Source organism: Melitaea cinxia, chromosome 27, assembly GCF_905220565.1.
Source record: "Melitaea cinxia chromosome 27, ilMelCinx1.1, whole genome shotgun sequence".
In the NCBI taxonomy this organism is placed as follows: domain Eukaryota; kingdom Metazoa; phylum Arthropoda; class Insecta; order Lepidoptera; family Nymphalidae; genus Melitaea; species Melitaea cinxia.
In genome coordinates, this window is record NC_059420.1 from 10,445,042 (window position 1) to 10,466,791 (window position 21,750).

The following is a 21,750-nucleotide window of genomic DNA, read 5'->3' on the forward strand; positions in this document are numbered from 1 at the left end:
GGCTACTTTTATTTTAGAAATTTATCTATTTTATAATTGCGAACTGAACAATAACTTTTTTGTTAAATTCCACGTGGACGAAATCGCGGGTACAGCTAGTTTATTATATAAAACAGCGGGTTTTCACTAGGGGCCACATATAGCAGTGGAGTAAGGGCGTGAGTCCAATTCACATTTGTTACATAATATATAGATACTGTGGCTACTGCACGACAAAATGATGAAGACTAGTCAACATCTTTGAGTTGAAAGACCTTTTTGCTCTATATTATAGAGCGTGAGGGCTGTGAAATTCAGTAGTCTAACTCCATTTTCCTTTTATGGACCTCTAAATGTCCCTTTAATTTACTTTTCTGAGTGAACGCCCTTTCACAAACGGAACACTCAAATATATCGTCATTATTGATCCGCATTTGTTCCTTTACAGTTTTCTGGCAAACGTTGCAAGCGTGGATTTTTCCCCCATCGTGGGTTATCATGTGCATCTTCAAGCAATTTCTGCTAAAGAAGGCTAGGTCGCATTTAATGCACTTGTGGTTCCTCTCATTCAAGTGATCCCTTCTGACGTGGCTGGACAAGTGGCCTGGTGTTATATAGCTCTTTGTACAGGCTTTACACTTGTACCTCTTCAACATCTCGTTGTGAACTTCTGCCAAATGTTTTTGTCTCGCGTAGAAAGAAGGTAAAGACATATTGCATTTATGGCACTTAACATCACCAGACTTATGTTCCTTGGATGTGTGAATCTGTTTTTTATTCATATTATCAAATACCGCATCGCAGTATCTGCAAGGGAAAACTCCGGCCTGGTGTGTCTTCAAATGACCTTTTAATCGAGCCTTCGAAGCGAAACCTTTGCCACAACTATCGCAAATATGGTTCGGATAGTGAACATTCACATGCGTGTTCAAACTGACAATGTTCGGGAAAGTCTCATTGCAAACTGGGCAGTCCAACTGATCTTCTTCCAATTGAAAGGGTAGATCGGACAATGTCTCCGTTTCTTGTAGGTTGGCTTGCATTTCGATAGAGTATGCTGTATTGTATTGTTCTATCGTCCTTGGTTCGTGGTCGTCTGGTTCTCTTTCAATCACCACTTCGATGTGACTCTCTGCATTAAAAATATAGCTCGTTGGCAAAGTTTGTAGTGACTCTACATTCTGCTCCGGAGGTTGTGGATTCGATTCCCACCTCGAGTCTGGGTGTAATATATAGATTTATTAATATATGTATATTTAATGAAAAAATATATGTAGCTATACCAGTCGGCTGTTACCGATATCACAAGCATTAAGTTGCTAACTTTAGGAACAGACGACCATATGTGTATATGGTGTAAATATTTATATTTTATTTAATATATTTATTAATAAGATAGCCAAGAAAAGAAAAACATTCCACGTCCCTAAGTAGGATGTTTATCTTATGACAGGGGTCGAGAAACAAACGTAACATACAAGCACAAACCTCCAGAACAGGATAAAATATCCTGGAGAGATCGGTTTGTTTTACTGATTATTCACAAGGTCTTGGCAAAAAAAATGTTGTAAAATTGTGCACCAAGTTTTTATAGTTATAATTTACTTTAAGTATATAGTTACAAATATGCGTATGACCAAAACAAACATAGTCGAGAGGGAATCGAACCACGTAATAAAATGACCGAGCCAAACTCTTAACCGCAATAATTTAACACAAAGAAACGTACCATTGTTTTCGTCACCGTCGCTACCATACTCCAGCTTTACGACTGGAACTAGCAAAGCTTCGTCATCTGCAAATAAAACTAATTTTATGCAACTACTGATTTTTAAGTAAATCCTAGTAGTTGGCATATGGGCAATTCCATGACAAATCGACCACTTTTGAACCCGAGCCCTTTTTATTTGGTCAAAAAGTTTCCATTATTTTCTACTCTTTGAAAATTTTTTTACCCCATCCAAGTGTTCGATTTGGCATATATTGTTTCATTTACAAGAATACTAGTAATATAAAAACAAAAGTCAATTTGTAGTTATATTCTCCGTAAAAACAATATTTGAGTCAGTCATTGTTCTCAAGCAGTGTTTTGTTCCTGTGGTAAGGTGACCAGAGCTCCTGGGGGAATGGGGGTAGGGTTGGCAACGCGCTTGTGTTGCTCCTGGTTTTGCAGGCGTGTATAGGCTACGGTAATCGCTTGCTATCAGGTGAACCGTACGATTGTTTGCCAATCTAGTTGTAAAAAATAATTGTCAAATTGTTTACATAAGTTTTTATAGTTATACCTTTAATAGTTTCAAACATGTGTATGACCTTTGCGTACACGGTTGAACGGGAATCGAACTGGGTGGTAAATTATTAAGCCAAATCCTTAACCGTAATAATTTAACACAAAGAAACATGCAGAAAGAGTGTACCTTTATTACCTACAAGTAAAAGTTACTATATGTAATTACTGATAAAACCACCAACTTGTATGTATCTATTGCATCATTTATATACAAGAATAATTAAGCATCTGCTACGGTAATCACTTGCCATAAGGTACGTTTGTTAGCCGATATAATTAAACAAAAAAAAAAAAATGTCTTGAGCACCTAGGTTCTTATAATTATAATTTTAATCTTTCCGTTGATGTTTCTATAAGAAATAAATAAACTCGATAGAGAAGGACCGTAAAACATGACCTTACGGCCAACCAAGGGTGCAAAACAGTACCCAGTGATATTATGAAATATGGGAAAAAAGATTTACCATCGTTTCTACTTGGCAACTCGACTTCTATAAAGTTTGGTGTAAAGGCTTGACCCGCTTCTGCAAACAAAAAAAAAAAAAAACAATTCAAAATACACAATTTTTGAAGTAACATGCAAATGTGTAATCCTATCCTCGTTATATATTTCATTGGTAATATAAAACATAAAGATGGATAGATATTTGTTACTCTTGACCTTAAAGGCATTAACTATGTCCTTCAAGGTCGATCATGTTCTATGTCGGGGTTGGGTCGGCACAGGAGCTGATGAGGCCATTTTTGTCCCTCTATCTTTCTTCCACGAGGACGATAGAGCGGTCTCGGTGCCCGTGAATGGGTAATGCATTTCTCAGCGTTAAAATAAGGGGTCGGCAACATTTGCGACGTGGTGTTGCAGGCGTCTATAAGCTACGGTAATCACTTGCCATCAGGTGCGTATGCTTGTTTACCGACCGAGGTATATGGAAAATGTATTGATATCTGACCGTATACACCAAATTGCCCACCCGCATGCTGTCGTTTGTCAAGAGCAACTTTACAAGTCGAACAAATCATTGCATCGTTGATGTTGTTGATGTTCTGGAAAGTATGAAATTAACGTTTGTTAGTTTCTTCACAGTGATAAAGTATGTGCACACTTCGATAATATTTCTAAGTTATACTATTTCTTACCGTGACTCCCTTCGACAGATCATCTTTAAAGTACAATCTATTGCAGACTGTACATAAATAGCTGTTCTGGTGTTGAAGCTCTGCGGATATGCTGTTTATTGTTGATGGACCGGCCACTTGATTCACTCGTGATGATGTGCTGACTGTTGCATCTAAATCTTGATCACTTTTGCTTCCTCTAAGTAAAAAAAAAATGCAAATAAGTATTTTACCAGAATTCAATAGTGTAAGTTGTATAAATAAACTAATATTTTGGTACGACCCTAGGACCTTTGGTAGGACCCTAGCCGGCAAAAACATCCGTAACGTTAAAAAAAGCGTAAGATTTTTATGTAAAATATTGGTGATAATTTTAGTTTTTTTTTAATCGATAAAAAATCATAATAAAAAATGTGTACCCGAATAATTATTTTCTTTATACCTCGAATTGAACTTTATATTTTATAATAAGGAAGTTTGTTCCTGTCTGGTGTCCCATGACACCACACGGTTTTTTACCTTTTTTTTCTCTGCCGGTATTGTCGCATGCGTTCAGCTGGAGTTTTCACCTGTTTTTCTGACGAGTCACTGATGGCTCCCATTTCTATTATCCTTATTTCAGGGGGTTTAGGGACTTGATTGTCTTCTGATTGAATATCTTTTGCATCTCGTTCCTCTTGTTGCTTACGTTGTTGTTTGAGCAGTGCTTTTCGTGCTCTGTAATCTCGGGCACGTTCTGCAGCAGTTTTTGGCGCTCTATTCAACCTATAATTACATTACTTTAGTTTGATAAATTTAGTAAAGTATTATTAGTCATGAATGATTAAAAAAAATTATATTACCTAACTCTAACCATTTGTAGCGGTTTTTGTACATGATCTGAACAACCGCTCTGGTGTAGTAGCGCATAAAGCACCGACGGTTTTCAGGTTCGATTCCCGCTCGGATTGGATATTTGTATTTGTAAAAATATTTCTTTCCGGTATGGATGTCTGTTCTTGTGGGTCTCCCCACCGTGAATCGGAGAGCACGTTCCAGTTGTTATCGTAGATACCTGATAGCGATCGTCACTTATAGTAGTTCCCTGCTAGGGAATATATCCGTCAACCCTCAACCCTTAGTGCAGCAGCGTACCGAGTTAAGCTCCAATTCTTCTCTTACACGGAGAAAGAGGCCTATGACCAGCAGTGGGATGTTCAGGCTGAATTCATTGAGATTTTCATCATCTATCGCAATATACTGCAGGATATAGGCCTCCACAAGTTCGCGCCAAAAATGGCGTGAATTTGTGTTGCCCATAGTCACCACGCTGGGCAGGCGGGTTGGCAACCGCAGGGCCGGCTTTGTCGCACCGAAGACGCTGCTACCCGTCTTCGGCCTGTGTATTTCAAAGCCAGCAGTTGGATGGTTATCCCGCCATCGATCGGCTTTTTAAGTTCCAAGTTGGTAGTGGAACTGTGTTATCTCTTAAACGCCTCTTACGACACCCACGGGAAGAGAGGGGGTGGCTATATTCTGTACTGCCGTAGCCACACAGCAGTTTCAGCATCAACTTTCATTTAATTACTGTCATGACGATGTCACCAATTATTTTTAAAGGTGAACCTCTATCTACTATTAATAAGTATTTTATTATTTACGTACTAATTAAATTGTATGTTATCTTATTTTTAAGAAAATTTACAGTTATAGAGACTGCCAATATAAGTGAAAACTTAGAACTTTTAGTATTAAAATTTGAAATTTCATAATGTTTGAAATCAATCTGGTTCTCACATCTATTGACACTCCTAGCAACAATTCTATGTATGTTTATGTGGTCTTTTTTTAATTTTAATATATTACAGGCTGTACAAGATCAACATAAAATATAATAAAAAAATGTGGTGTCGTGGGACACCAGATAGGAACGAATTTCCTTATTATAAAAAAGTATTAATTTCAAGTTCTATTCGAGGTATAAATAAAATAATTATTCAGGTATACATTTTTTATTATGATTTTGTTTATCGATAAAAAAAAGTACTCTCAAAATTATCACCTTTATTTTATTTACGATTGTAACAAACCATATTAACATAAGATTGACATTGTTAAGTAACGCCCTCGTCACTAGATGGCGCTGACATCAGTTGCATCGCGCTATCAAAACTTATAATCATAAGATTGATATTGTCAAGTTTCGCACTCGTCACTAGATGGCGCTTTCTGGCTATCAATTGTCAAAATGAGGAAATGCATTTCTGGTTGTACACTAGTCTCTAGCGCTTAGTTCTTGCACGCTCCTAATTGAGTGTCCCGACTGTGCCTTTTGACCGGTTGCTCTCAGAAAGTCTCATCCCGCTAGGATGAAGGTTATCCTACGCTAAGTCCCTCTCTACTGCCTGCTCCCTAACCGTTCGTTGTGTCTTCGTGTCGTCGTGCCGCAACTGCGTCGTCTGGCGTCTCCCCCCCACTACACTATGTTAAACTAATAAAAAATATATATGAAAATATAGAATAATTATCGAATTATATAATAATAGCAAACTGCAATAATAATAACAGTAATCACGTAGACTATACATCAGGTACTGTATAGCCATCATAGATAGACTATAAATAAAAATCTTACGTACTTTTTTAACGTTGCGAACGTTTTTTGCCGGCTAGGGTCCCGTTCCGCAATGCCCCACAAGGAATATCGTTCCAAATTAAAAATAACTTACATTTGTGAAACATTTCCTTCCTCTTGTATCAAAACAGCATTAAGCCGAGAACATTTTAATTTATGACGGTATTCTTTTTTACGTAAAGCTTCTTTCATTTTAAATATTTTATCAAGATTTTCGTTATCTTTTCTACGCTTTCGATGAATTCGTTGACGCCGTGCAAGATTTTCTTTCCGTATAATTTCAGCACTAAAATTAATTACAGTTATTAATGTTAACTAGTGGTCACCCAGTGGTCGATATTCGACCATTATCTATAATCTATTCTTAATTTGACCATAGATTTTAACGAGAAACAATAGAGTATATATGCGTGTGTGTGTCAAATACATGGTAGTGTGTGTGATGTTTTTTTTTATTGTATTATTCAGCATAATTAAAAAAAATATTAGCATTCTGCACTCCTGATTTCCTACTCCTTTCTTCCGCGCAATTTTCGTAAAAAGGAGTACAAAGTATGTGCTTCACGTATTAATATATAGATAATTAATTTGTTAAAAATGTGTATAATTTTTATACCATACCTTGCATCATTTTTTTCTTTTATTCTTTGCCGATACTCTCGTTGATATTGCCTACTTGTCTTTTTTGCTTTTTGTTCGCTACTGAAATTGATTATAAAATCATTAATTTCTCCTCTGATGTCTACTAAATTTACAATCGTATATAAAATTACACTGCAAAATATATGTAAATTTCATATCGTACCTTGTTTCATTTTTTTTATTTTTTTGTCGCTGCCGATAATTTTTTTGGTACTCCGCATTTTTTTTTCTCCGTATCTCTTTCCTACTAACAAATAAAATAATAAATTTTATATTGAAAAAAAAAAAAAAACTTTTTTTTATTCGAAATGCTTGTTACAGTCTTACTGGCATTTACAGCGTCTACGGTGAGTGGGGCAGGGTACTACAGACTCCGGCCGCGACGGAAAGGTGGGTGCCTTTTGTGCCCTTTCAGAGGGCTCGGGGAAGACGCTCGTCCTAAGGGTCAGTGGTGTCCTAGCGAGACCTCGGCTTAGAGCGTCGTCGGAGTGGAAGAGGCTATATACGAGGAGCGCTGTGACAAGTTATCGACGGTCGATGTGCCTAAGCGTGTTCGAGCCGTCCTAACGCGGGGACCTCGTCTTCGCCGGCGAAGACGGTGTGTTTGTGTGTGTTCCCTGGAAGGGGGCGTTGTCGATGGTTAACCTATCGTCGGGTTCTATCAAAACGTGCTTAGGATGTCTAAGTCTAGTCTGTATATTACCTTAACTTCGTAGGCCCCTAACTCGAAATACTTTGTAGAAAGTGTTTTGAGATGTTTGGTGATTGAATCGATCCTGAAGTCTTTGTGGGGATTTGTGTACGTACGTATCACAGTGAGGCCGTGGCCATACGTAAGAAGCGATTCTGCAATGCTTGCAGACGTTGGATGTAGGCAGGGTAGCAGTGGGCGATAAGGGGACTCGCATAGGTCATGATAGGACGAACGCAGAGTTTATATAATGCCGTCTTATTTCTAAGAGACATTTTACTTTTCCGCATAGCATCATGTACAACCTACTGAGCACGAAAGCGGCTCTGTTACGAACACGGTTACCGTGGAATCTGAAATTTAATTTACTATCGAGAATGACTTTGAGCTAGTTTTTTGTTTGTTTATATAAATTCGCACTGCCGCTATTTATATTGCGACAATTTTTAAATCGTTATCATTATTTGATTCTGTATATCGCCTTTCATTTTTTTGGAACTTGGCTTGTTTTTGCCATAGGATCGGTGTTTCGAAGAGTTTGACAGTCTCCGGTCGCTCTTGTCTCCAAAACATATATTTTGGGTTTCTGGTAAAATGCACAGCTGAGCTTTTTTTCAGTTTTGACCTCGATCCTGTATTTTCTGAACTACTCACCTAGTGCGGTGGTTGCAGTTTGGAGGACATCGTCTGGACATCGTGTCTACTGAGACGAAGGTCGTGAAAATAGCAGTGTCGTCTGCGAAGAACGCTTTTGGTAGCTGAGCGTTGATCGGGTTTAGGGATGTCGCTCTCGTATAGTGAATACAGTAACGAAAAGATTATGGATCCCTGGGCAACGCAGCGCGTATCGGCCGAGGCGACGATAACGTGCCTTCGACTCGATAGCGGAATGTCCGATGCTACAAGTAGTCTCGTATGATGAGCACGAGTTTGTTTGGCACTTTTAATTGGTACAGCTTCTATATTAAGTCGTTGTGCCAGATTTGTCGAATGCTTTCGCTATGTCGAAGAAGAGAGCACCCGTTGAGTGAAATTGAAGTTGAATGGAAGTAGGATAGAATGTGTTCGGTGATGCGGTGCACTTTATGAACTGATGAGTATCCGACTCGGATTCCGAACTGCTCATCAATGAGCGAAAAAAAAAAACGTAAACGAATACACACACACAACTACAAAACTAAAACACGTGTTGCTTATATGTCAAATGTTTTAAATCAATTTTTATTTTTACTTACATAGTATTTGGTAACTTTGTGTATAAATTATCATCAATCACCATTTCTGTCCACAAAATTAAAACACGTGGTAATCATACACATAACCAAACAAAAACACGTGTTGTTTACACATATTTGGTGACTTTATACAATTATCAGTCACCATTTCTGTCGATTCACTTTCTGTCACTGTTTCAAATAAATAAAAAGCGCGTTTTGTCTTAAAAAAGAATTCACTTTTGTATTTATATACTATCATACAATTTCGAATATATATTTTTTTAATCTATCGCAACGTTTTTACTAGGAATAATTGTTAGTTTCCTCGCTAGAGCGTATTAGCAGAGATTTAATGAGCGATGGTTCTCGCATCGACTCATCTGTAGATATTCGATGGTGTATGAAACAAAATTTTTGCTGTTTCATTAGCCCGGCGCATAAGGTTGTCTGGATGAAATGGCTAAATAGCCATAAGTCCGCCCATTTTACTTCACAGTCTGTAACTGTCTTTAAATTGGTTTTATGTTTAAAATGTAGTTGTGGTGTACAATAAAGTATAAATAAATAAGATCGTAGAAATTATCATAAGACATTATATTTTCTTTCTTCTTAGCTATAGTTCCATGTCTATTTAACATTGCAAGTTGTAAATCATCATTTATCTCTGTATTCGGGTTATTGTATAATTTTTAAAATGGGTGTTGGTCAGGAAGTCTACCAACATCTCTTATTTCTTCACTATCATCATAATTGCGATAACGTATTGCTCTCGGTTCATCTCGTATAACGTATTCTCCTTTGTTATTTTTGTAGTACTTAGAAACGAATTGCGCGAGAGAAATATCTTCTAAATCCTCAGACCTTTTTTCATATTTATCTAACCAATTTTCTTTCCATATATCTGTGCAGTCATCGTCTAATTCACTCAATTCCTTCCTAGCTTTTTTTATCCTTTGTCTTTCGATAGGCCATACAGTTGGTATATAGGCAATAATGGTTGAACTTTTTGAAATAGGCTCTCTTAACAAATACCAAGCAGCTTCTTGACTTGTTATTTCAGTGTGATTTAAAAGATTGATATCAATATTTTTAGCGATTTCAAATATATCAAATTCTGGGTGTTCATCCATGATTTCAATTATTTTTCTTTGTAAATTGCTAATACCTCTGTTCGTTTTGTCGCTTACTCTACGACGTAAGCCGCGAACGAATACTCCTCTGTTATAAATTGAAAGTCTGTATTAGATTTAACAATGTTTAATATAAATGGATTAAAAGGATTGTGCCATTTTTCATTAGGTTGACGTTTCGGAAAAACTTTTGGTCGATTGATTCCAGCACGAATAATATCGATATACTCTTGATCTGATTGTATATTATTATTTTCATAAAATGTTTGGAAATAATCGTATTCATGATTTTCCATTTTTTTTTCTGAGATTATTATATTTTGCTTGATACACTTTAAATTCATCTTCAGTGTCTTTCATCGGTTTCAAGATCATTGTTGTCTTAATTGGCATAAACGGGGATTCAAATCTACATTTTTGCCTTCGTTTTGATGATACGCCTCTGAAACATGTCAAAGAATGCTTGTGTGTTTGTAATTTGATATTACCCGATGCCTCTGCTGCAGATACCGATATAAGAAAATCTATAAGATCGATTGCTTTACTATCTTTTTCCAGTGCGTCTTCAGGAGCATTTTCGAGCCAAGCTAAAATGTGGGCACGTGGACTACCCCAATTCGATTCTTTTGAAGTAATACAAAATCCTATATTTCTTGAAAGGACTAAATCTTTTTGATTGCAGTATTTTCATTAGAAGATTGACCAACTTATTGAAATATATAGTACACGTAACTGCGTCTTCATTAATAAGTGTACTCTTTTCTATAATATTTAATGCTGCTGCATCTTCAACCGATATCCCAGAATTATTTTTTAAATTATCTAATAATTGTAGTAGTTTTGGCCATCCTATTTCGTTAGCACTTATTGTAAAAAAAAACTGTTGGCTTACCATATTGCCTAATCATTGTAAATAGGTCCTTTTTAGTTTCTGACCAATAATATGCCGAATTTGGGATTGTGCGTAGAAAAGCCAAATTACTTTCAATACAACCTTGTACGTAATCTCCTGACTCTATTTGCTCTTTAGTGACCGTCGTGCGTTTTCCAAAATGTTTAAATGCAATAGAAAGCGAATCTCGTATTCTTATTCTCATTATTTTAATGGCCAAGTATAATAAATGCTGAGGGGTAACTCCTCGTCTGTCAGATCGTCTGAGTTCACTTGTTGCCATCATAAAAGGTGTGACAGTAAGGCCATCACGGAAAGTTCTAAATTGACCCAGGTATATTTGCGGAAAAGCTAATTCCTCTGCATGTTCACCGAATAATAGACTAACGGGATCATTAGCTTCTCCAGGAGCAATTCTTGAGTAAATTTTGTCGTTCCACATTAATGTTTGTTGCTGTGCTATTAAGCTTTCATCGATTGGTATTTGTTCTGAAATGTGACTGTCACCATCTTCATCGTAGATGATATCATCTTGTATATCATCTTGGCTGTTTAAGAACCTATCATCAATCGTAATTCCATAAGAAGTATAAAGAGGTGTATCCTTCAAGTATCGTAGCCATTCTTTTATTTTTCTTTTGTTGACAATACTATAAAGGTAGCTGGGATTGTGTATTATCTTTCGTTAATATGGACTGTAATGCTATGATCGTCATCTATATTTCTTGGTAATGAATGTACCATTGTATTTACTTCTATCGGAAAATTTATTACCTGCCCATAGATTCCGAATTGGCCAAGAATATGTCGAAGTCTTCGAAATTGCATAAATAGGATTCTTGGAGATATAAATCTTTCTGTGACCAAATCTAATGAAGAATTTCTTAGATTTTCCGGAAGTGGAGAATATTTGAATCCATTATATACCGAAAGTGGTGGAACACGATTCTTATTAATTGTTGTTAAACAAGATGAGCAAATTTTTATCTCAGCTAAATCAACGTTTTCGACCATTTTTCTTATAAATTGGATATTGGGAGTCGTATCTTTATTGACAACAATTTTCAAATCTTTTTTAAACCACAGGGTATCGTAAATGTGACAGACATGGCCAAAATCATTTTCAAGGAAATCTTTTTGGAATTCTCGATGGGCACTGGAATTTTGTTGGAAAGAAGAGTATGTTTGTACAGATAGGTTATGCTGAGAACACATGTTTTCAATATTATTTTGAGCATCACGTGGAAGGATATTTTGAGGATTTGATGCATACTTTACCATTATTGATTCATCTGATTGTGGAACATAATTTACTTGTGAAGAAATATCGTTTCGATTGTCGGCATTATAATCTGAATGTGATATTGCAATGTATAATTCATTTCGTATTGATGAGCCAGTAGCGTAAGGTGTATGAGTTGGTGGGATATATGGAACATTTATTGTTGACGGGCCTGGTATTTGTGATGTATGGAAATTCTGACGCCCATAAACATGCTTTGCATGCCATGCTTTGTTTTTGAGGGTTGATTTAAATTAATCAAATTAGCTGCTCTTTTTTTATCTCTATACCGTTTACTTTTTTGTTTGTCTTTTTCTTTACGAACTTTAATTATTATTTCCTCTTCAACTGTTAGTGTTTGATGTTGAGTAATTCGCGAATTAATTATTTTATCCATTTTTCTTTTATCTATATATCGCTTACACCTAATTTTATTAAGGAGTTTTCTCTTTCTTTCAATTTCATCAGATTTTTCCCCTAGATCTTTATCCGAGCAAACTGCTTCTACCGACTTTTCTTCATTTTCTTGTCTTTTTTTTCTTTTAGCATCATCTGAAGACATTTTCAGGATCAAGGATCTAAACAAATGCGAAAAACGGATGTTTAAAATAATCCTAATTCCATGACAATATTCTTTCGTAAATTTCTAACAATAATATCAAACGATATAAAATTATAAATTTATTATTTTGCAAAAAAAAAAAAACTTTTTAGCACATATTTTACTTTTGACAGTAAAAATTTTTAAAATAAAAAAATATTTAATGAAATGAAATGATAAATGAATGATGAATGAAGGTAATAACCGACTGACCGATAACAAATTATATATAAAAAATTAAATAAAAATAAACTATAATTTTGCATTAATAAACACATTTTAAGCTTCGACACATTAATTTTGAACTATTATTTGATTTTATAAACATTTTGTTTTCAAAATCCACGATAAAAATATGATTGAACAACTAGAAATCTGTTTTACCACGAAAACGTCCAAGCCACTGTGAAATACTAATTGCGTGATGCGTTGCAGAGGTTAAATATTAGAAAAATAAATAATACAAAATTATCAAACGCCAAAATAAAAACGAAGATTTAGAATAATTTTTTGTTATTTATTTTTCATCTCAAAAATATTAGTATATTTATTTTAGTACTCACTATTGTACTGCACAATGTTTTACAATTAAACAATTCAAATAATAATCAAATTCAAATTCAAAATTATTTATTTCATGTAGGCCAACCTGTTGCTCTTATGACACGTCATGAATCTATCACCGGTTCGAAATGCGAACTCTGCTGAGAAGAGCCGGCAAGAAACTCAGCAGATGTACTTTCAATCAAATAAAAACACCATTTCAACAACGCACAGTATACACACATTAAACTTTTCATTAAATCCATTCAATATCCACTTAAAAGATATACACAGCACTAATGTTGCACAATACGTCCACTGTAAAGCTACAGATACACTGTTGTAAGCATGTCAGTGACGACAACGCACGATATTTCACTCATCCAAAAAGCGTCTAACGCGCACAGTACACGACCGCTGCGCGTGAGTTATGAGCATAAGATTTTCCCCTTCCAAAAACGCGCTTATGAAAGTTTTGTTTTTGATCACTTCAAAAATTTGTTTGAGTCAATTGTAGAAACGGGAGGCGAAATATGGAAGAGTGACAGAGAGAGGCAGAGACAAGAAAAGGACAGAGAATCAAACGAGCCCCAATGTCGAGAGTGGAATGCCGCGTATTAGTAGAGGGAGAAAATAGACAAGGAAAAAGGAGCGCTGCATATAACGACACCAGCAACTAGTATGAGTAACGCACTCACCTTCTTGACTCACTATCAGTTGATTGCGTCTCACTAGGTTTGAAATCTTCCCTTGGATATGTTGTCGCACAGTTACTGTCCGCAGTTCCCGCACGTAATTGCTTCTCAGTTGATGGTCCTGGAGCACTGCTTCCATATACTGAGTCTGTGTCGTTTCCTGTCATAATTTGTTATTATTCATCCGAAAACTCCCAAATGTATTTTAAAATGAATTTACAATTTCATTGACTTTATTTACTATTTAATGTATTAAACGAAAAATTATTAAAAAAAAAATGATTACGTTTTTGAACACACGACTGAAGTAAAACTTATTTAGCTCCATCTAACTTACATCTCCCTCTCAAAATCCGTTCGCCTCGCCAGATCACACTTTTCGTAACGCTCTCGTTACGCATTCACCAGCGCTTCAGCCTGTGATATCCCACTGCTGGGCATAGGCCTCTTTCCCCATTTAGGAGAATTATCAGAGCTTAATCCACCACGCTGCTCCAATGCGGGTTGGCAGATATATTCCCTACTATAAGTAACGATCGCTATCAGGCGTACACGATAACCGGGATCGACGGCTTAACGTGCTCTCCGAGGCACGGTGGGGAGACCCACAAGGACTGCTCAAACACTCAAACCACGGCAAACATAACCAGCAATCACCAGCTTATCCCCAATTCAAGTGTGCGAAAGAAGTTCTACTTCAAAAAAATTGTTGTAAAGTGCACCAAGTTTTCACAGCTTTTTTTCGTGAGCCAAATCTCTTAACCGCAATAATTTAATACAAACAAACGTACCAGTGTTTTCGTCAACTTCGCTTTCATACTCCAGCTTCACGATTGGAATGAGTACAGCTTCATCATCTGTAAATGGAACTAATTTGTATACACTGTCTCCTTTACAAGAATACTGGTGATATAAAAAAGGCAAGTCAATTTGTACTTAACACAACAATACATAACAATACACTTTATTGTACACCAAAACAGAAATAATACATATTATGGAGTTTGCCAGAGTATCATCAGGCACGAAGGGCGGCCTTATCGCTAAAAAGCGATCTCTTCCAGGCAACCTAGGGGCAGAGGAGATGGTATTGTGTCAGTGTAGGTGTACAAATTGAGACATAAACGTTTGAATATATTTAATACATACACACATAAACACATACATAAATACATACATACATACATACATACACATACTTATAATCTTGATTAAAAAAATATCGATCATTGCTCACAGGCAGTGTTGTGTTCATGTGGTGAGTAAGGTGACCAGAGCTCCTGGAGAGATTGGGCGTAGGGTCGGTTAGGCGATTGTGATGCTTCTGGTGTTGCAGACGTCTGTCTATAAGCTACGGTAACTGCATACCATCAGATGAGCCGTAAGCTTGTTTGCCGACCTAGTTCATCATCATCATCATTTCAGCCTATCGTTGGCTGTTGGACATAAGCCATAGGTAGGTCTTCGGCCTGTGTATTGCAAAGCCAGCAGTTGGATGGTTATCCCGCCATCGGTCGGCTTTTTAAGTTCCAAGGTGGTAGTGGAACTGCGTTATCCCTTAGTCGCCTCTTACGATACCCATGAGAAGAAAGTGGGTGGCTATGATAAAAAAAAATTACTACCAAGTTTCATACCATCATTAGCATCATGGTAGCTATCATTGTCTTGCTTCACGCGCGGAAAGAGTGTACCCTTATCACCTAAAAGTAAACGTTATTATATGTAATTAATTGTCAAAAATAAAATCACTAAATTGTATATATTTTACCATTTACAAGAATAACTCTTTATAAAGGAAAAAGGTAATTTATAATCGCTGTTAAGAATTTGTGAATATTAATAATTGCAGTCACCCAGCTTAGCTACGCTCTTTGACCAAACCATCAGCCTCTTACAGTCTATTGCTGGACGTAAATCTCCCCAGCAACCCTATCTGTCGCTTTTGCTTTCCAGTCACTACGAACTACCCTCTTCGAGCCCTCTTTAATCAATAAGAAAATAAAGGGTAGGACACAGTAGGAAATATCCTGCCCAAAATCAACCCAACCGGGGAAGTACCCTCAACCTTACAGAAGATCACAGCGGCTCAATTCTGTGGTGAGTAAGGTGGCCAGAGCTCCTGGGGGGAAGGGGGTCGGGGTAGGGTCGGCAACACACTTGCGATTTGGTGTTGCAGGCGTTTATAAGCTACGGTAATCACTTGCCATCAGGTGCGTCGTACGCTTGTTTACCGACCTAGTTACATGAAAAATATATTGATAATCTGACCGTATACACCGAATTGCCCATCCGCATGCTGTCGTTTGTCAAGAGCAACTTTACAAGTCGAACAAATCATTGCATCGTTGATGTTGTTGATGTTCTGGAAAGTATGAAATTGACGTTTGTTAGTTTCTTCACAGTGATAAAGTATGTGCACACTTCGATAATATTTCGAAGTTATACTATTTCTTACCGTGACTCCCTTCGACAGATCATCTTTAAAGTACAACCTATTGCAGACTGTACACAAATAGCTGGTTTGCTGCTGTAGCTCTGCGGATATGCTGTTTATTGTTGATGGACCGGCCACTTGATTCACTTGTGATGATGTGCTGACTCTTGCATCTAAAGCTTGACCATTTTTCCTTTCTCTAAGCACAAAAATGCAAATAAGTATCTTACAAGCCTTCAATGGTAAGTTTTATAAATATCATATACCTTAATATTATATTATTTATTTATACCTTTAGGTTTAAATACTATTTTTATAATATTTCTCAAGTAGATTTGCATCTGTTATGTAAGTAATGTATGCTATGTCTCATATCTCACAGTGGAACACGCAGGCAGCTGTATCACAGTCTATACTATTACGGCTGCCAACGTTAACCCGTATATGTTTCTGTTTAAAATGTGAACACTTAACGTGCCGTAAATTGTTTTGTTAAAATGAGTGAATCAATAAATTATTGGAACGAAGTTCCTTACGGCAGGCTTGACATTTGGCTGGGAGAGCGAACTGAATAATTGTGTTTGCTCGCAAACGAAAAAAAAAACCGACTTCAATTACATCGACAAGTAATACAACGTAGATCGACGATAAAATAGTCAAGCAACTACGCGTTATCAAATATTACTCAAAAAGTAGTTATCAGATCTCGATAAAATTTATATGTGACCATATGATAAACATCAGCTTTCGATTAAATTAAAAATTATCAAAATCGGTACACCCAGTAAAAAGTTATTACGGATTTTTGAGAGTTTCCCTCGATTTCTCTGGGATCCCATCATCAGATCCTGGTTTCCTTCTCATGGTACCAAACTAGGGATATCCCCTTTCCAACAAAAAAGAATTATCAAAATCAGTACATCCAGTAGAAAGTTATGCGGTATAATACAACGTAGGTCGTCGAAAAAAAGCGTCAAGTAAAAACGCATTATTAGATATAACTCGAAAAGTAGTTGTTAGATCTCAAATAAATTTAAATGGGACCAATTGGCACACACCACCTTTCGATTAAAACAAAATTTGTCGAAATCGGTCTACCCGGTCAAAAGTTCTGATGTTACATAAAAAAAAAAAAATACAGTCGAATTGAGAACCTCCTCCTTTTTTGGAAATCTGTTAAAAAAATGTGATACTAAAACCGTAAGAAAAATATATAACGGAAGTGACGTAATATCAGTCACACGACTGTATAATATGACGTTTGTAAAACTAAAATATTACAAGTAAAATTATTTTTTAAATTATTTATGTAATTTTATACTGTCGACAAAAATAAATAAAGCCATATGTTTTTTTATTTCACTTAATAGTTTGAATTATTATCATTATTATTATTTTGTTTGATTTATTTTATTTTACGGTATTTGTTATTTTCTAAAATACTAAATTTCCTTAATACTTTTATGTACTTAATTAAAAACCAATCAACAAAATTAAAAAAAAAAAAAAAAAAATCAAGAACTAGAAAATATGTATAAAATTCAACATTTTTTTTTTCAAATTGTGTTACTTCTATATTATCCGAAGGAACTTCATTCCTACCTGGTGTCCCATGACACCACATAATTTTATTATTATTATTACCTTTTTTTTCTCTGCCGGTATTCTCTCATGCGTTCGGCTGCAGTTTTCGCCTGTTTTTTTGTTAACCCACTCATGGCTCGTTTTTTCTCCCTCCATCGCCGTGTCGCCTCTGCAGATCTCTTTTTTTTCTCCAATTTTTTTATTTCAGGGGGTATAGGGACTTGATTTTTAGCATCTCGTTCCTCTTGTTGCTTACGTTGTTGTCTAAGCAGTGCTTTACGTGCTCTGAATTCTCGACCACGTTCTGCAGCAGTTTTTGCTCTGTTCAACCTATAATTCATCATGTCATGAATGAATATAAAAAATTAAACGTGACCCGTCACGTGACGGCTGGCAGATGTGAAACATCGAAATTATTTTGTACGAATAATAGGAATAAATATACAGATGATGACAGGAAGTAAATATAGCATGATGAAAAAATACAATTCTTTGACGGTTAGCAGGAAAGTGGACATAGGGTGCCAATCAAACCACCAATTGCAAATTCATGCGACGTTTCGATCCTTTATTGGACCATCATCAGGCATCTTTACATGTAGTAGTCAATAGACATCTCCTTATCAAAGTTCTTTCATTATGTAAGATTCCAAATCCAAATACATTATATATTATTTTTAAGTTATGTTTTAAGCAGTATTCTATGAATTTTGAAAATTTAAACTAAAACATTTGAATTTGATAGGTAACAATATGCACAATTTTAAGTTATTAAGTTTTTGGTTTTTACAATTTCAAGGCATCAAATTCTCCGAACTTGACTATTGAACTGCATCTTTACATATGTTTTTTAAATTTATAATATCTTTCTTCCTATTTTGATTTTTTAAATTTATATTTTTTTTCTACCCACATGTATTTTTCTTCAATGTTATATATTATTTTGCATTATTAATCATTTCAATTGTTAAGCTTTAAAAAATTAGTCATTTCTTATAAAAATATGTCATTCAAAATTAGCTAGTTACAAAATTTTTTTTTATTACATTATAATTTCTATTTTATAGTCATTACTTTTTTTATTTACATCGTGTTCTCAAATTTCTTCTATTCTCGTGTCTCACATGTAGTAGAATCAATGCATCTTTTGTTATTATTAAATTACATCCTCTAATTAGTTTTTAATTTTAATTTTGTTAACGGCCGAAAACACGTCACTCTACATGGATGTCAAAACTTTCAAAAAAAAAAAAAATTTTTTTTTTTAATTTACATCGTGTTCTCAAATTTCTTCTATTCTCGTGTCTCACATGTAGTAGAATCAATGCATCTTTTGTTATTATTAAATTACATCCTCTAATTAGTTTTTAATTTTAATTTTGTTAACGGCCGAAAACACGTCACTCTACATGGATGTCAAAACTGTCAAAAAAAAAAAATTTTTTTTTTTTGAAAAAAAGTAATGACTATAAAATAGAAATTATAATGTAATAAAAAAATTATTTGTAACTAGCTAATTTTGAATGACATATTTTTATAAGAAATGACTAATTTTTTAAAGCTTAACCATTGAAATGATTAATAATGAAATAGTAGTTTATGCAACTGTCATATAATGAAGGGTATTAAAACACGAGTGTGAGTTTATGAAACGAGCGCAGCGAGTTTCATAATAGTAACGAGTGTTTTAACACCCGTGTTATATGCAGTTGCATACACTACTTTATCTTCACTAATGCAATTAATCAAACAACAAGAGTAAAAGCTGACAATAGTTTATTTATAATAATTGTTCAAATTTTGGATGGTACAATTTTGAAAGTTAATGTTAATTATTGATCCAGCAGCTGTAGCGGTCGCGGAGCAAGCAGTAGAGCTCGTAGACGGAGTCGGAATAAGTTATTATATTCTTTTTCATATAATTTTCTAGATTTTTCTGGCAAAAGATTGTGAGTTAATTTTGTTGTCAATTCTAGAATATCCGGAGGCGTACAAATATCATCGTCGCCATCCATTTTTAACTTTTAATTTATTAAATTAAATTCACGCGTACGTGTATTGTCACAGTGATTTTGCCGCCATTAAAATCTAACCAATGAGAGCGCAGCTGCGCGCATGCGCGCGATGTTATAATGAGATTTTACGATATCGATGTGGATATTATACCATCATGTGAAATTGCTTAAATTGAGTGTTTTGTTGTCTGCGCTATAACAGTAGTAATTATAAGTCAAGTATTGGAAACATAAGTAGAATGTTACAACATTAGTGTAGATAAAATAATATATAACATTGAAGAAAAATACATGTGGGTAAAAAAAAAATATAAATTAAAAAAATTAAAATAGGAAGAAAGAAATTATAAATTTAAAAAACATATGTAAAGATGCAGTTCAATAGTCAAGTTCGGAGAATTTGATGCCTTGAAATTGTAAAAACCAAAAACTTAATAACTTAAAATTGTGCATATTGTTACCTATCAAATTCAAATGTTTTAGTTTAAATTTTCAAAATTCATAGAATACTGCTTAAAACATAACTTAAAAATAATATATAATGTATTTGGATTTGGAATCTTACATAATGAAAGAACTTTGATAAGGAGATGTCTATTGACTACTACATGTAAAGATGCCTGATGATGGTCCAATAAAGGATCGAAACGTCGCATGAATTTGCAATTGGTGGTTTGATTGGCACCCTATGTCCACTTTCCTGCTAACCGTCAAAGAATACTTATAACAAATGGACACAACGATAAATAATAAAAAAATACAATATTACAAATTTTCAAAGTCAACTGATTCATCTGCAGGAAACCATGTTTCAATCAGCAATAAAAACATTTTTGACAAATAGAATCAGGAAGCACGTATTCTGAGACTGGCAGTTTAAAGAATTTATAGTATTTTTTTTTCTGGAGCTCATAAAATCAGTGCAATGTAATTGCCGTGTAAAGGTTATATTCTAAATCGTTGCTCTGAACTTGAAACCGATGGATCAAGTCTTCTTCCACGACAAAATCTTAAATCATCCTGACTATTATATATAAACAACCCTTCAACCCTTGTTATTCGCTTTAAAGCTACATAAAGTAATGGAATACAACGACTTTTTCGCTACACTGATAGACCACCTAGTCATATATACCTCCTTGAGACTTATGAATAGTCATAGCACATTCATCAGAATGGAATGCATCAATGGAAAATGTTTTCTTTTTCCCACAATGTTTTTAGTATTATTGAGTGATATACTTGAACTTTGACCTAGAATCGATACAGCACTTCTAACAATATTATGTTCCGCAACGAAGGCAGTGGCTTTTCTCCTAGCCATCATACCCGTTTTTTTTTTATCTGGAAAAACGAGCCATTTGCGAACTTGATTTTCTTCATTTTGTTCTATATGAACCAGTTTTCCAAGAGCACCACTAGCTGACCCGTCTACCAGGTCTATGTTATTTGTAATAATGTAATGTTTTTTAATAACAAATTGTTTAAAATGTTTCATATGTGTTGCCCATAGTCACCACGCTTGGGAGGCGGGTTGGAGACTGCAGGGCTGGGCCTTGTCGCATTGGAGGCGCTGCTTATTAAAACTTTGACATATTAAAATAAGCATCGATACTGTTGCGCTGTTTCTATTGACAACGGAATTAGATTTGATAGCGATATTTTCAATGCAGTCTGAACAGTGGTACCGTTAATGGCGACTGCAGTTTTACCAGTCAAAGCACAGATAATGTATGAATTGTAGAAGCCATCATTATCAGAAAATCTGTTATATATTTCTAATATCAATTTTATTACAAATATTACAAATATTTCTCCACATCCAGCTGGCACAGTGAAAAATAATTGTAATGGTGACTTCTCTGCAGATAAATGACGTGTAAAAGGAAATATTTTTGTGTTTGATGTGAATGTATAGGCGAGGGTAAACCTGTTTGTTGGCGTGGCGATACAGGCCGTGGCAACATACTACTACGCTAAATGATGGAATATAATTATGTATAATTACTAAATACTAATTGACTT

General features: G+C 35.2%; 1 protein-coding gene across 1 annotated transcript in view; it reads right to left on the minus strand.

Annotated features, from left to right (window-relative positions):
* Positions 1–293: 293 nt before the first annotated feature.
* LOC123667008 overlaps positions 294–21,750 on the minus strand; it is a 37,145-nt gene continuing 15,688 nt past the window's right edge. Inside the window, exons 7-18 of the mRNA XM_045601016.1 lie at positions 17,771–18,040; positions 16,148–16,325; positions 15,961–16,054; positions 15,327–15,392; positions 14,484–14,549; positions 13,696–13,852; positions 3,905–4,150; positions 3,407–3,584; positions 3,220–3,313; positions 2,734–2,793; positions 1,709–1,774; positions 294–1,111 (exon numbers count right to left, since the gene is read on the minus strand). Of these exons, the coding sequence (XP_045456972.1) occupies positions 294–1,111; positions 1,709–1,774; positions 2,734–2,793; positions 3,220–3,313; positions 3,407–3,584; positions 3,905–4,150; positions 13,696–13,852; positions 14,484–14,549; positions 15,327–15,392; positions 15,961–16,054; positions 16,148–16,325; positions 17,771–18,040 (2,293 nt within the window). The remainder of the gene's footprint in view (positions 1,112–1,708; positions 1,775–2,733; positions 2,794–3,219; positions 3,314–3,406; positions 3,585–3,904; positions 4,151–13,695; positions 13,853–14,483; positions 14,550–15,326; positions 15,393–15,960; positions 16,055–16,147; positions 16,326–17,770; positions 18,041–21,750) is intronic.